The sequence below is a fragment of the Mesoplodon densirostris genome, chromosome 2 (assembly GCF_025265405.1).
Source record: "Mesoplodon densirostris isolate mMesDen1 chromosome 2, mMesDen1 primary haplotype, whole genome shotgun sequence".
Taxonomy (NCBI): Eukaryota; Metazoa; Chordata; class Mammalia; order Artiodactyla; family Ziphiidae; genus Mesoplodon; species Mesoplodon densirostris.
This window is the reverse complement of record NC_082662.1, coordinates 77724846-77739738: the sequence shown is the minus strand read 5'-3', so window position 1 is coordinate 77739738 and position 14893 is coordinate 77724846. Positions and strand designations below refer to the sequence as shown.

General features: G+C 41.7%; 1 protein-coding gene across 4 annotated transcripts in view; it reads left to right on the top strand.

Annotated features, from left to right (window-relative positions):
• Positions 1-12722: 12722 nt before the first annotated feature.
• Positions 12723-14893, top strand: part of COL24A1 (collagen type XXIV alpha 1 chain) — a 404516-nt gene continuing 402345 nt past the window's right edge. For all 4 annotated transcript variants that reach the window (XM_060090037.1, XM_060090036.1, XM_060090035.1 and 1 more), the window contains exon 1: positions 12723-13123. In XM_060090037.1, the coding sequence (XP_059946020.1) occupies positions 13065-13123 (59 nt within the window). In that variant the 5' untranslated portion in view covers positions 12723-13064. The remainder of the gene's footprint in view (positions 13124-14893) is intronic.

The window sequence follows — 14893 nt, the reverse complement described above, 5'->3', positions numbered from 1 at the left end:
CTTTCAAGGATATATTTCTTGATAAAATTTTTTCACATTAGGAGATGCCATTTAGTGTGCTAATATGATTCTAAGCACCTCGATTATCTGTTAACATACCTTAAAACTTTTATTTGAAAATTATTTTATTTATGTACATCTAGAGCAGTATCACATTCTTCTTAAACGATGTAACATTAAGCTGCTTTTTTCCCCCCCAACAACTTTTAGACTAGAATTTTGTCCTGTGAAAAATGAAGGAAATTACCAGAGGAGAGTCAGGAAAAGTAAATCTGAATTAGAAATTTTCCTTTCACTCCTGAAATATCTGTCACTCCCATAAAGTGGCTCCACAATAATAGGTCTGTAAAGAAATTTATGTGGAGATAACATTAAGAGGGTTAGAATATATATATCTCTTTACAGAATTCTCCCCCAATCATTCTTTCTTCTATCTCCAGCATGCTACCACATCTGGTATCAGAGCACATTGTTTGCAGCAATTATTTTTTTTTAATGGAAAGAGGGAGGGGTTGGGAGAGAAATCCCTAAAGTTTCAAAGGCAAACTCCAAAGTTCCAGTTTTAATTTAACTTTTTATATATATGTTTGAAAATGAATGGCTCTCTGCTAATGCTGTATAGCTTTTGGAGTTCATTCAGAAAGGGTTTAAGAATGGAAATATTGACAGATTGTGAACTTCAGTGCTATAGGTGGTGCCACTGTAACACTTGACTACATAAGGCATGTTGCCCATTGTAACAAACATCCCGATGGCCATATTTTAAATTTTTTTAAACTTTATATATGCACACACACACATACATATTTGTTTGAAGGGTAGACCAAAATAAAATATCAGAGTGCTTAGTGGGACACTCTGCTGTACAGATGTGTCCCTTTTGTCCAGTGTTTGGACTCAGATTATCCTAGTCTCTTGGCTATGACCCTAGAACTGATTAAGGTTCCCTGCCAGAGAAAAGTGAGCTACCTTTTAATTGGTAGCCTCCATTTAGTTCACTTCACAAATGAACAACATAGAATCTGTGCTAAATGGCTAGAATAATGAGCCATTACATGGGAGGGATGAGAAACAGGTAACTGGGATAGCAAAGATAATTCATTAGCAGACCGTGGGCTCATCTTAGTTTTTGGTACTTCCAGGGTTTTTTTTTTTTTTTGAACAGGAAGCTAGGCTACAGTAGGTGTGAAACGATCAAATTGGATAACCTTGAGATTCTGCTCAAAGGGAATGGGATCGTATAGGATTAGAATGGTGGACTCAGTATTATGCAAAATGTGTCAAGAGTGTTAAGTGTTTCTATCTAGTTTTAGGCCTAGTCCCAATAAGTATGTTACACTTCCCACCAAAAATCAGAATAAAACACTCTTCCTGCACCGCATGGCTCAAAGCACCTTGAAGAACCTGGGCATCCACGTGGAAGAACATATTATGTAGAGCTCACTAGCTTCTGGACCAGCAAACCAAGAAAGGAAGATTATATTCTGCCAACTGTTTTAGATGCACATTTGAGTAAATTCATGAGACTGAGAATAAAGGACCAGAACAAAAGGAGAAAGATCCTAGCATAAACAGACTTGAGAAGGAAATAGTGACAGCAAAGAAGATAAACAAAGCTTGCGTGATAAGAGACAGGAAATATATATTGTATCAGAACTGAAACATTTTCTCACCATCCAAGCTAAGGGTTTTTCATCAGTTTCCCTAGTGAGGAGGGCTTGAGGATTTTGTCATTCATAATCTATTATACATAAACATGCTTTAGTTAGCTATGTGACAAGCGTATATAGTTATCATCCCAAAGTGCTTCTTGAGCCATTTTTATGAATCTTTTTGTCACCTTCTTAAAGCCCGCAGTTAAAGAACCCTTCCAACTATTAGCCTGGGGCTCCTGCCTGGTTATTGCAGCCAGAGTAAGCATCCCTTATTACCTTAACAAAGTCTGTGTCTCTAACTAAGGTGCATCAAAAAGAAATCAACTTCTAGGACCCATCTTTTAAAACAGGGGTCCCCAACCCCCTCTTAGGAACCGGGCTGCATAGGAGGAGGTGAGCAGCGGGCAAGCGAAGGAAGCTTCATCTGCCGCTCCCCATCATCCCACCGTCGCTCGCATCACCGCCTGAACCATCCCCTCCCCCCACCCCCACAATCCGTGGAAAAATTGTGTTCCACGAAACCGGTCCCTGGTGCCAAAAAGGTTGGGGACCGCTGTTTTAAAATGAGCCAAGTTTAAGCATTTATCTCTCAAATATTTTCTCAGTTTCAAAAGAATGATGGCCAAATATTTGCACTAGTATAAAAGACTCTTCTAGACTAGTGGATAGAGAAGAAAATTAGGCTAAGTCCAAATTCCTGAAAGATACTCTGTGATCTTTCCAGCCTCATCACTATATTGTAGCCATTCCAACTGCAGTTCCCTGATCATGTGCCAGAGCCTTTTGTACCTCAATGCTGTTGCCTGCACTGCCACTTCCACGTGGCAGTCCAAGATTGGCTTGAACTTTCCTGTCTATTTGGCAAATACTCATTCTTAAAGACCTGAGCTTTACCTGTTCCCACTCACTCTCAACAGAATTGTGTACTGTCTCCTTTGTGCCTCAGCTGCCCTCCTATATCACCAGTTGATTTTTCTTTCTTTTTTTCTATCATATATATCAGTTTGTTTTTTGTACTAGATTCTTTCCCTAGCAGGTTATAAGCTCCTTAAGAGTAGTAATTATGCCATACATCTTCATGACCCTAGGTCTTAGAACATTGCCAGGAACATAGTAGGCACACCACTCTTTATTCGTTCATTCAGTAAATATCTAAGCATGGAATTTTAATTAAGCCATAGTTATTCTGTCCAGGTACATGTGAATAAGAGTGTTTACTCATTAAAAGATTTTACAGGCAATCAATAAGTATTGTGTTCAATAACTAAGTCAAGAATGGTTGGACATATCATTAGCCTATCTGCATCACAGTTTTTTTGTAATACTTGTTAAAAATTCATATTCCTGAACTCCACCTCAAACTTAGAGGCTCTAGACATAAAATTCAGAAATTTGTAAAAAGCAACTCATGTGACTTATATACACACTAAAATTTGAGAATCATTGGATTCCAAAGAGCACAGACTTCAGAATTTGATGGATCTGAGCCAGGGTTCTGGCTCTACTATTTATTAACTGTATGCCCTTGGAAAATAAACTCTCAGGGCCTCAGTTTTCTTACTTAGAAAATGAATTTAATAATATCTCCTCATTGGGTGGTTGAGATAGTTGTAACATTAGATATGTTAAAGCACCTAGAACTGTGCCCATTACATAGAGGTGCTTGGGAATATCGGTTCCTTTCTTGTCGTCCTACCCCAGCTTCACTTTGCTCCTCCAGGTCTCTTCACCAATCAGAATACCTGAAAGTAAGCACCACACATGGCCCTTAGTCAGCCTCTGTGCAGAATCCAAATAATCTTGGCACCATCACAACAATTTTTTTTTCTTTTTTTTTTTTTTCTTTTTTTTTTTTTGCGGTACGCGGGCCTCTCACTGTTGTGGCCTCTCCCGTTGCGGAGCACAGGCTCCGGACGCGCAGGCTCAGCGGCCATGGCTCACGGGCCCAGCCGCTCTGCGGCATGTGGGATCCTCCCGGACCGGAGCACAAACCCGAGTCCCCTGCATCGGCAGGCGGACTCTCAACCACTGCGCCACCAGGGAAGCCCCATCACAACAATTTTGAATATGATTGCTTGAACTCTATACACATGCTAAAATATTTATTTTGCTTTTTCATCTCATGGAACTCATCAGACTTCGATATGGGTTATATTAAATTTTTACTTTGGCAAAAATGGATATCCCCTTACTAAAGTATGCCAAGACTTTCAATCATGTGCCAGAAGCTGTAGGCATTTGTTACTTCCCTATTAATTTGGGGGACTGGACTGGCAAATTAACTTTTCCTCCTCTTCCATGGAATATCAAATATTTTTATGATCTTTCCTAAATATTGCCATTATTGTTGCAAGAATCTTATTACAAAGTATGGAAAAGTTTCTTCCATTTCTATACCTCAAAAAATACTCTTACCGTTAGTTTGTTTTGCCTTCTTTGAAAAATTGTGGGAGCTCTATTCACTTTGAAATTGTTGAAAAAGATCAAATAGATACGATTCAAAATTCCATATTGAATTTGCTCATGTTCTTAGTAAGCTGAGAGGAATTGAAACTGAAAGTGCTGATACAGAATCATGAGTAGGAGTTGGAGTTCTAATGAGCCGCTGCAGGCAGATAACTATCCACAATCAGTTCTCATCTGACTTTTGATGACGTTATTGCATCACTGGTTTCTAAAAATTAGGTTCTCTGTTAAAGTCTGTAGCATTTTGTATGAGTGTTCATGTCAAAAACAGTAAAGATATGACATGAATTGTTGGAAAATTGTAGCGCTGATTTCAGATGGGGAACATAAACCTTATCATAAAAGAACCAAAAATATAACGAAACCCGAGAGCAGCAAGACATTCTATTTGGCCCTTTAATGCTTCCAAGTGTTAACTATTATTCAAATGGTTCTAAAGGAAAAGTGTATATCATGTCCTGCCTTACGTTTGAAATTCAAAAACTTGATTTTTTCTCTACTGTGTTCTTTCCTCAGCCTCTTCACTCCTAAGTTACCTTCTAAATCAGATTCCACAGATACTCAAGCAAACATTTGCCAGTTGCCGTGCAACTATTTCACCTAATTGTGGATTCTCTGTAGTCCACTTACATTCAGCCTATCCCTTTCATCAGTAAAATAACCTTTCCCCTTACACTACATAATTTTGAGAAAAGTAATATCCAGTTAGTAGAAAATTAGCCTTAGAAGTACTGAATATGAAAAAACACTGTTTATTTCTGGATAGAGGCATGTAAACAAAATTTCAAATGTAAATTCTACCTGTCCTAGAAGACCATTCCAGTAGAGGGCTCCAGCTTGCTTTTACACATTATGGAGGAAAAATTATCAGAGGTTTTTGAAGATAAATTTGGCAACATGACATTTAAAATGCAGAGTTTTCTCCTGGCATGACTATTCAAGTCTGTATCTGACTACTTGTTTGGTTGTCCTAGAGTCCAGCTCAACTTATGGATCTGCCTTTCTCTGGCTACACAAACTCATTTTAATCCATGTATTATATCTTTTAGCTTCTTCCCTAGCATATTCTCCAATGTTAGTTATTTTAAACCATCCGCATACTCCTCAGGAGTCCAGTCAGTCCAACTATCTCCATCAATCCTGAAACTTTTATTAGTTTTTTTTCTGATTTATGTAAATAATACATGCTTATTGTAAAAAATAAAAATAGAAAAATAAAAAAGAAGAAAGGATAAAATTTAATCCATCATCACTAATTTCACCACCCAGAAATTATTTATGCTACTATTAATACTTTGGTATATTTCCCTTAAGTCTGTATTCTAGGATAAATAATATACACTGTATACACCCATATATTTTGTATTGTATATACTTTCTCATCCTGTCTTGAAATATTTTAAGAATTTCGTGTTAGGAAATATCTTTCAAAACATTATTTTTTCATTGTTGCATAATGTTACATTATATGAATGTACCATAATTTGTTTATGTAGAAATAGAATCACACTGTGATGATCATCCTTATGCATATGTTTTCTTGGCGAATCTGATTATTATTTCTTCAGGACATATTTCTAGAATCAAAATCACTGATCAAAAAATATGGATTTTAGGGCTTCCCTGTTGGCGCAGTGGTTGGGAGTCCGTCTGCCGATGCAGGGGACACGGGTTTGTGCCCCGGTCCGGGAAGATCCCACATGCCATGGAGCAGCTGGGCCCGTGAGCCATGGCCGCTGAGCCTGCACGTCCGGAGCCTGTGCTCCGCAATGGGAGAGGCCACAACAGTGAGAGGCCCGCGTACCGCAAATATATATATATATATATATATATATATATATTATTTATATATATATATATTTTATTTATGTATATATATTATATATATATATATAATATATATATAGCTTTTAAAGTTTCTTAATCCATATTGGCAAATTTCCTCTAGTTTTACCTAATTTACCCTCCTCCAGCTGGTATAAAAGTACCAGCTTCAATCTACCTTTATCAATGTTGGATGTTATACTTTCTTTAAAAATCCTTGTCATTTGCTTTTCTTTTTTTTAAATGGGAGCTTAATTATTTTAACTTGCACTTCTTGAATTGAGTTCATTAAATATTTTACTATGTTTTGGGCCAACTTTATTGCATATTCCTTTTGCCCATTTTTCTACATTGCTATATTCATCTCTTTTCTTATTGATTATAAGAAATTTTCATGTATTAAAGGTCTTGATATTCTATTTAAAAAATGACCTAAACTATTTGAAAGTATCAAGGTCATGAAGTGACCAACCATTCCAGATTTCCTCTGTCTGAGTGGCAGTCCCAGGACATGGCACTTTCAGTGATGAAAGCAGGAAAGTTGGGTAAATAGAGATGAGTTGTTTCCATCTCCTGGCTATTGTAAATAGAGCTGCAATGAACATTTTGGTACATGACTCTTTTTGAATTATGGTTTTCTCAGGGTATATGCCCAGTAGTGGGATTGCTGGGTCATATAGTAGCTCTATTTGTAGTTTTTTAAGGAACCTCCATACCGTTCTCCATAGCGGCTGTACCAATTCACATTCCCACCAGCAGTGCAAGAGTGTTCCCTTTTTTCCACACCCTCTCCAGCATTTATTGTTTCTAGATTTTTTGATGATGGCCATTCTGACTGGTGTGAGATGATATCTCATTGTAGTTTTGATTTGCATTTCTCTAATGATTAATGATGTTGAGCATTCTTTCATGTGTTTGTTGGCAATCTGTATATCTTCTTTGGAGAAACGTCTATTTAGGTCTTCTGTCCATTTTTGGATTGGGTTGTTTGTTTTTCGGATGAATGGATAAAGAAGATGTGGCACATTTATACAATGGAATATTACTCAGCCATAAAAAGAAACGAAATTGAGCTATTTGTAATGAGGTGGATGGACCTAGAGTCTGTCATAAAGAGTGAAGTAGGTCAGAAAGAGAAAGACAAATACCGTATGCTAACACATATATATGGAATTTAAGAAAAAAAATGTCATGAAGAACCTAGGGGTAAGACAGGAATAAAGACACAGAACTACTAGAGAATGGACTTGAGGATATGGGGAGGGAGAAGAGTAAGCTATGACAAAGTGAGAGAGCGGCATGGACATATATACGCTACCAAATGTAAAATAGATAGCTAGTGGGAAGCAGCCACATAGCACAGGGAGATCAGCTCGGTGCTTTGTGACCACCTAGAGGGGTGGGATAGGGAGGGTGGGAGAGAGGGAGATGCAAGAGGGAAGAGATATGGGAACATATGTATATGTATAACTGATTCGCTTTGTTATAAAGCAGAAACTAACACACCATTGTAAAGCAATTATACTCCAATAAAGATGTAAAAAAAGAAAAATAGAGATGAGTTGGTCACCCTAACTGAGGAACTGTTCCAGATTAAAGGCGACTAAATGCAATTAAATGCAACATGCGATCTTGAAGCATGGAAAATGAAGGTTTACTACAATGTAGGGAGAAAACTGGTGAAACTTGAATGGGTATGTAGATTAAAGAATAATACTGTATGAATATTAATTTCCTGATTTTGATAATTTAACTGTGGCTGTGGGAGAGAATAACCTTGTTTTTAGGAAATACACATTTAAGTGCTTAGGGGTGAAGTGGCATAATGTCTGAAAATTACTCTCAAACAATTGGAAGAGAAAGAGAGACAAAAAGGGACAAAATAATAAAGTCAACATGGTAAAATGTTAGCATTTGGGTAACATAGGAGGAAGGGTATTTGGAAAGTTTTCATTCTATGTTTAGTAACTTTTTATAAGTCTATAATTTTTTCAACATAAAATGCTTTATAAAAAGATTAATTGCTATGCACTACAAATATTTTCCCCAGTTTTCCATTTGTTTCTCCATTTGTTTATATTGGGTGACATTTGTATTTTTTTTTATTTTACCACTTGAAAATTTTAAATCATCCTTCTGTTTTTCTGAAAACCTACAAGTCCCGGAGAACAGGCATGTCTGTCTGATGACTTTTCTCCCTAGTTCTTAGAACAGTGTTTGAAACCTATTGCTGCCCAATAAATATTTGATAGATAAATTAACAAATGTAATCTTTCCCACTCTGAAGAAGATATATTTTTACATATAATTACTTCTAAATCTTCACAGAGTTAAATATTTTTATAAACTCATTAATGCATTGGAATTTACTTTGGTTGTACACCGTGAGGTGGAGATAAATTTATTTTCCCCTAGTAGTTTCAGCATTATTTGTAAAACAGATTTTATTTATGGAGTTTTGAAATGCCACCTTCATCATATACTGAATTTTATATCCTTATGAGGATCTGTAGCAGAAGGTTATATTCTATTTCAGTTGCCCCTTGTCCTGAAATGGTTATATCTTGAAAAAAAGGGAGGGAGGGAGGGAGGAAGGCAGAGAGAGAGAAAGAGACAGACAGAGAGAGGGAGAGAAAAAGACGGAGGGAGGAAGAAAAAATGGAAGAAAGAGGAATTATTGAGAACATCAGATTTATCCAGAGTCAGTCTGCATGAGTTTACATATTCATTACCAGTTTTGTGACCTCAGGCAATTTAACTAAACTTTTTCTACTCCTCTGTATAAAATGGATAATAAGTAGTACCTACTTAACAGGATTGGTAGAAAATAAAATGAGTTAATATATATAAAATAATTAGAGCAATACTCATGCATAGTAAGCATTATGAAGGATTTGCTATATTATTATTTTTTGAGTTCCTGTACTCTTATTTAATAATGCTGTATACTTTTTGTTCTTGCTCCTTTAGTTCTATATTGTTTCCTCCCACTTTCTGTAGTCCATGTCCTTGACTCTCTATTCTCCACTAAAATATTCACATCTTTGAAAACAGACTCTACTGTCAAGGCCTCAAATACCATTTTAGGCAGACAATGAAGAAGTCTAAAACTCTAGCTCTGGCCCTTCTCCTGAAGTCTAGCTTCTAACTCCAACAGATCTTTGGGTAGTTCCAAAACAGTGTCCTACCAAGATCTCAACATAGTATGTCTCAAACTGAGTTAGTTGTCTTCCTTTTGCCATTGGCCAATGGCATAATTTCTTAATCATTCAGACTTGAAATTTCATCCATATCTCTTCCCTTCCCAATCTAACCAGTTATCAGATCTTCCTGATTCCTTTTAATAACAATTCTCTCATTTAGCTTTTCTATTGTTCCTACCATAGATCACAGTACAAACATATTTCAACACCTACACCGAACTTTTCCTCCAGCCTTCTCTCTTTCCAATCTTAGCATCTGATGTTAAGATCAGTCTTCTTAAAATGGGAATTTGGAACATAATCATTTATGTTTAAAATTCTTTAATTATGTTTCCTATTGCCCATAGATTAAATTTAAACAATAGAATGTAATCTCCATGAGGGAAGAATTTTCAAGCATTTTGTTCACTGATGTAATTGAGTGCCTAGAAGAGTTCCTGGCACATAGTAGGTGACACAATAAGTGTTTATTGAATGACTGAATGAACCCTTATCCTGGCATTCAGGGACTTCCATGGTTTGCCCTCGACCTCTCTTCTAATGCGCAAACCTGTAACCCAAGCTGATGAATCTACTCCTTTCCCTTGAATATAATTCAGGTATCTTCCTCTTGTTCAATTGCTATTAGTCTCCTACTCAACATTTCTAAGCATACTGTCTTCTTTTAAAATATTTATTTATTTGTTTTTATTTTTGGCTGCATCGGGTCCTAATTGCAGGATCTTCATTGTGGTATGTGGGATCTTTCGTTGCGGCGTGCGGGCTTCTCTCTAGTTGTGGTGTGCAGCGTTTTCTCTCTCCAGTTGTGGCATGAGGGCTCCAGAGCATGTGAGCTCCGTAGTTGAGACCCGCAGGCTAAGTAGTTGTGGCCTGCGGGCTTGGTTGCCCCACAGCATGTGGATCCCAGTTCCCCAACCAGGGATCGTCCCCTGCACTGGAAGGCAGACTCTTCACCACTGGACCACCAGGGAAGTCCCTCTAAGCATACTGTCTTTCTCTTCTCCACCTATGTAAATCCTCTTCACTTTTCAAGGCCCAGCTAAATCCCATGGTCTTTGGTTAAGCTATATTAACTAATTTTATCTATGCTGAACTCTACCATCCTAAAAAGTCTATATCATTTAAACCTTACATTGTTTATTTTTTACTGGGCAAATGCCTCCTCTCCCACAATCAAATGTACTGTATTTGTGGGTATGCATACCCTTTGGATGCTTCTGCATGAAAAGGGCTCTAGTAACTCTAACTAGCAAATATTCTCTTCTTATATTCAAAGAACCTGAGATACATTTTAATGATAATTCCATTTCATACAGCTTTCAAATATTGACTCAACATTGTGAACAGAAAAAAAAATATTTTTAATCCTTAAGTAATTGAAGGGGAAATGGAGACAGAAATTGGGTTACTTGAGATCTGCTTAATTCTTATTCTATTCTTTCCACCAAACCAAATTACTTGTCTTTTTTTTAGTTGACCAGTAGTCAAAAATAGATATACTGTAGGAATAGAATACTGTAGAAATTCTTCAGGTTAAGAATGAATATCTTCCCTTGATACTGGGTTTCTAGGAGGATTCCAGAAAGCCGTGGCTATTTGTTACAAAAGTTGGGGGGGTAGTTACAGTGGCTGTTTGGCATGTGACACCTTAACTAAGCGATCACAGTTAGCATCACTAGTCATAAAATACATCAACATTATGTATGCTCAATACGATGCCCTGAGAAAGGCACAACATCACTTCAGTGGTATTTTAGCTGAAAATACAAAACCTGAATCATGGGACTACATCACACAAATCCAAATTTAGGGACCTTTTACAAAATGACTGACCTGTGCTCTTCAAAACTGTCAAAATGATGAAAGATGAAAGAAGACAGGGAATTCCACAGAGGGCAGGAGACAAAAGAGATATGGCAATTTATTTAATATCTTTGTTAACTAATTAATTAACTATCTAAATAACAGTGCAGGATCCTAGATGAGATCCTGGACAAGACAATGGACATTTGGGAAAACTGACAAAATTTAAATAAGATCTATAGATGAGTTAATGGTATTGTATAAGTGTTAATTTCCTGGTTTTGATAATTGTACCATGGTTATGTAAGATATTAACATTAGAGGAAGTCAGATGAAGGCTATAAGGAATTCTCTTTACTTTTTAAGCAACTTTTATGTAAATCTAAAATCATTTCAAGATGGAAAGTTGAAAAATTGAGGAAGAGGAAGATGGATTAAACTGTGTTCTTAGAGGAAAAAATCCTCCAGATTCCAAGGGCCACACCAATCATTTCCATTCATTAATATGGTCACCTTAACTTTTATAGTGTGTATGTAATGCGGCATGCCTTTCAGCCTGTGGAAGGGTCATTAGCTGTGGATGGTGCACAGTATAGACAAGAAAAACTTGGAGAAATGATATTCACTGGTATACAGCAGTCATTCATTAAACAGACATACCAAATACTATTTTAGGTGCTGAAAATACAATGATGAGCAAGATAATAGGTCCCTGGCCTTCTGGAATTTCCAGTCTTATTAATGAGAAGATAAAAGCAGAATTAGAAATATTTTTTCTTCAGAGTAGACTTCTCAGTATGAAAAGGCTGTGGAGAGAATGGAGACTTATATAGAAAAAAGAAATTTATTACAAAAATTGGAGAAGGTATTCAAATTGGTAAGGCCGAGGTGTGTTCCTATGCTTTTGTCGCATAACTGCAGACCATTAGTCCACGCTTGTAAGCAGGAGAAAGGCAGAGGGCAGAAAAGTGGATTACAGGAGAGAAAAATCAGTAGAAAGCAGTACAGGGGACAGACTGAAAGGAAGGAATGAAGGGGAGGAAAGGAATTAATGAGAACTTTTTGCAGTCAATTAATCATACGACGTAGGCCACAAGCATAGCTGCAAAAAAAAGCAAGAGAGTCGGAGGACAGTGAAGGACTCCGCTGAGCTAAATGTGGTTTCAGAAGGCGTGTGTGAAGAGGATAGAGAAAAGGGGGAATGGGAGACACTCAAGAGAGAAAACATCAAATTAGGGACTGCTGAAAAAGGAAACGGTACATGGACACTTGGAGGAAGGATACTAGTCACCTACAAGCTTCGGGAATGTCGAGGGAGTACAGTGTGGGAAGCGAGAGGGTCGGAGCTGTGCCTGGGCGACTGCGAGCGCGCCCCAGGCGCGGCGGGCCCAGGGGCTTGCGGACAGGGGCGCCCCAGCCGGGCGCGGGGTGGGGGAAAGGTTGCGGGGTGGAGGGGGAGGTGTGCACTACGTTTGGTGACGTCATTGCAAGTCAGTGAGCGGTGAAATTTAACACCGGCCGGATTTGCTTGGCTCCTCTTCTTCCAGGGGAAGCAGCCGGCGTCAGTCAACGCCGAGCGCCTGCAGTTGCCACCGGTCCCCTCGCACGGACTAGATTTCCGAAGTGGGTGTGTGTACTTGTATGACAAATGTTCCAGCGCGGGTTGTTTCCAAGGACTTCCTCCCCCACTTCATCTCCTTCCCTCCCCCCCACCCCTTTCTCCTCCCAGGCCCAAAGCAGAGGACTCCACTGGAGTCACGGAGTCGTCTTTGAACCGCAAGTGAACTCGAGGGCTGCACTCGCAGCCGAGCTCCCGCTGTTGCCGGCGCCCCGCCGCCTGCCCGTGAGGTCTCCTCGCCCGCCCTCCCAGGGCAGCACTCCCCCCGGACTTGTCTGTTACCGAGCTAGGGAGCCTAGCTGCCTACCCTCCGGGTGCTATTTCTTTCCTCCTTCCCATCTCCCCCCTCCCCTTGTGGTTATTGTTGAGGTTTTGGAGCATCGTTTTCATGTGATTTTTCCCCCCCTTTTTCATGGACAGTACCTGCACCCTTAGCAGTTCGGAGCTGGCTTCTGTTTTCCGTTAGCGCTTCGCTGTACGGACAAATGCATACAAATGCATTTAGGAGCCCGCAGGACAAGGCGTGGTGGACAGGTCTCCCACACGGCAAAAACGTAAGTAGCCCACCCGCCAGGGCAGGGGTTAGAGCACCCCCTCTCCCCACCCCCTGGATCCGCTGAGCACGTTGGAGATCTGTGCACCAGCTCCCTGGCACTTTTTTGAAGTTGGGAGTCGGTGAACAGCCGTGGCATCCTCCTGTTGTCTCCTCAATTTGTAAAATACTGTGTTTGAAAGGAAGCCTCCTGCCAGTGGGTCTCTCAGACAGTTTATGCTAAAGAGATCCTGCGGCTCGGGAGGAGAAGCCCGCTGGCTCGCGGCCCGACGCGGGCGGCCGTGGCTCCCGCAGCTCCGGAGCTGGACTCGGACGCCAACCCCGGGCTCCAGCTCCCGTCGCCCTCGCGCTCTCCTTCCCTTCTCCTCCCTCACAGCCCTGGCTGAGGTCCTGTTTCCCCGCGGTGCTCCTCGGGGCGTGCACTCTGGGTACTGCTGGGGCGCTTAGGTGTCCCCTGGGCTCTGTGCGCGAAGCCTGGACCGTGGGGCACAGGCGTGAGGGCAGGGTTGCCGGGTAGGGGGAGAGGGTGCCCACAGAACCTCGGGCATCAGGGCGCTCCTGGACTCATGGGACTCAGCGGCAGTCTCCTGTAGTCGTAAGGCCAACAAGCGTGCTGTCCATCTGGGGCCCAGGCTGCGCCCTGGTCACTGGAGTGTCACTGCGGAAGGGGCTGGACGCGGGGAGGGGGGCGGGGCTGCTGCTCCCGGGGAGTGTTCGCGCCGACCCTGGCTGCCACCCCACCTTCTCTTTGGGCGCTGTACCTGCTCCCACTTCCTCACTCGGAAAAGAGCGTAGATTGGGGGTCGGGGGGGGGGGCGCATGGCCTTGGCTGGCTGCCCTGGTCCCCCTGGAAGAGGTCAGTGGGTTACGCAAGTTTAATTCTGGCCCCGGGGGCGGGAGGGACGAAAGCGACTATAGTCGTTCTCTGCCACTAGGCTGCCCCTCGGGAGAGTAGCTAGGAGGAGGGCCGGGGGCAGAACTGACCGCGCAGCCAAGCGGAGGCGGGGTGCGGAGAAAGACCGCCTTGTGGCAGTGTTTGTGTGAACATGTGCTTCCCAGCCGCTTGCAGCCGAGCCTGGCTGGGGCTCGCGCCCTCTCTCCTCCGACTTCTGGAAGCCAGGGCAGGCAGCCGGCTTCCCCAGTGACAAGGATGCACATCCCCACGCGCCCGCAGCGCGTGACTCAGTGAGCGGGAAAGCTCATAACCTCAGCAACCGCGTGCGTGCGGCGAGGTGCCCAGGGCCCGGGAGACCTGACACTTCTCCGCCAGGGTCCGGGAAGAGGCCAGACTCTGCCAGCCGCCTGACCCAGGGCGGCTCACGCCGGTCTCATTAGTTTCCCAAGCAGGTTTCTCGCCACTTTTCTCCGGTGAAGTCCCTTGCATGGACCCTCCCGGAAAGAGGGGTGGGGAGCGCAACGGATCCTGACGGACATGGCGCATCTTCCCGACGGTCTAGGGCGGGTGGAACGGTTGAATGAGGCTTGGGTACCCGCGGATCCAGAGCCACCGGGAGTGGCTGGGTGAGGTCCTCCGCGTCCTGTCCAGCCTCCGCCTCCAGCCATGTGCCCTTCTTGCTCTCCCTGCCAGCTCCGGCCCTAGGGCTTTACCTTGGCCACTCGAAGCCCACGTTGCTAACATTCCCCATGGTAGTTGTAACCAACCTCTCAGATTAAAGCAGATCTTCAGCTCCTAGCCCCTGTCTTGTCTGGTTTACACTTCCCTTCCAGACGCTCCTAGAAAAGGCCCTGCATAAATTCTTGGGCAGTTTGG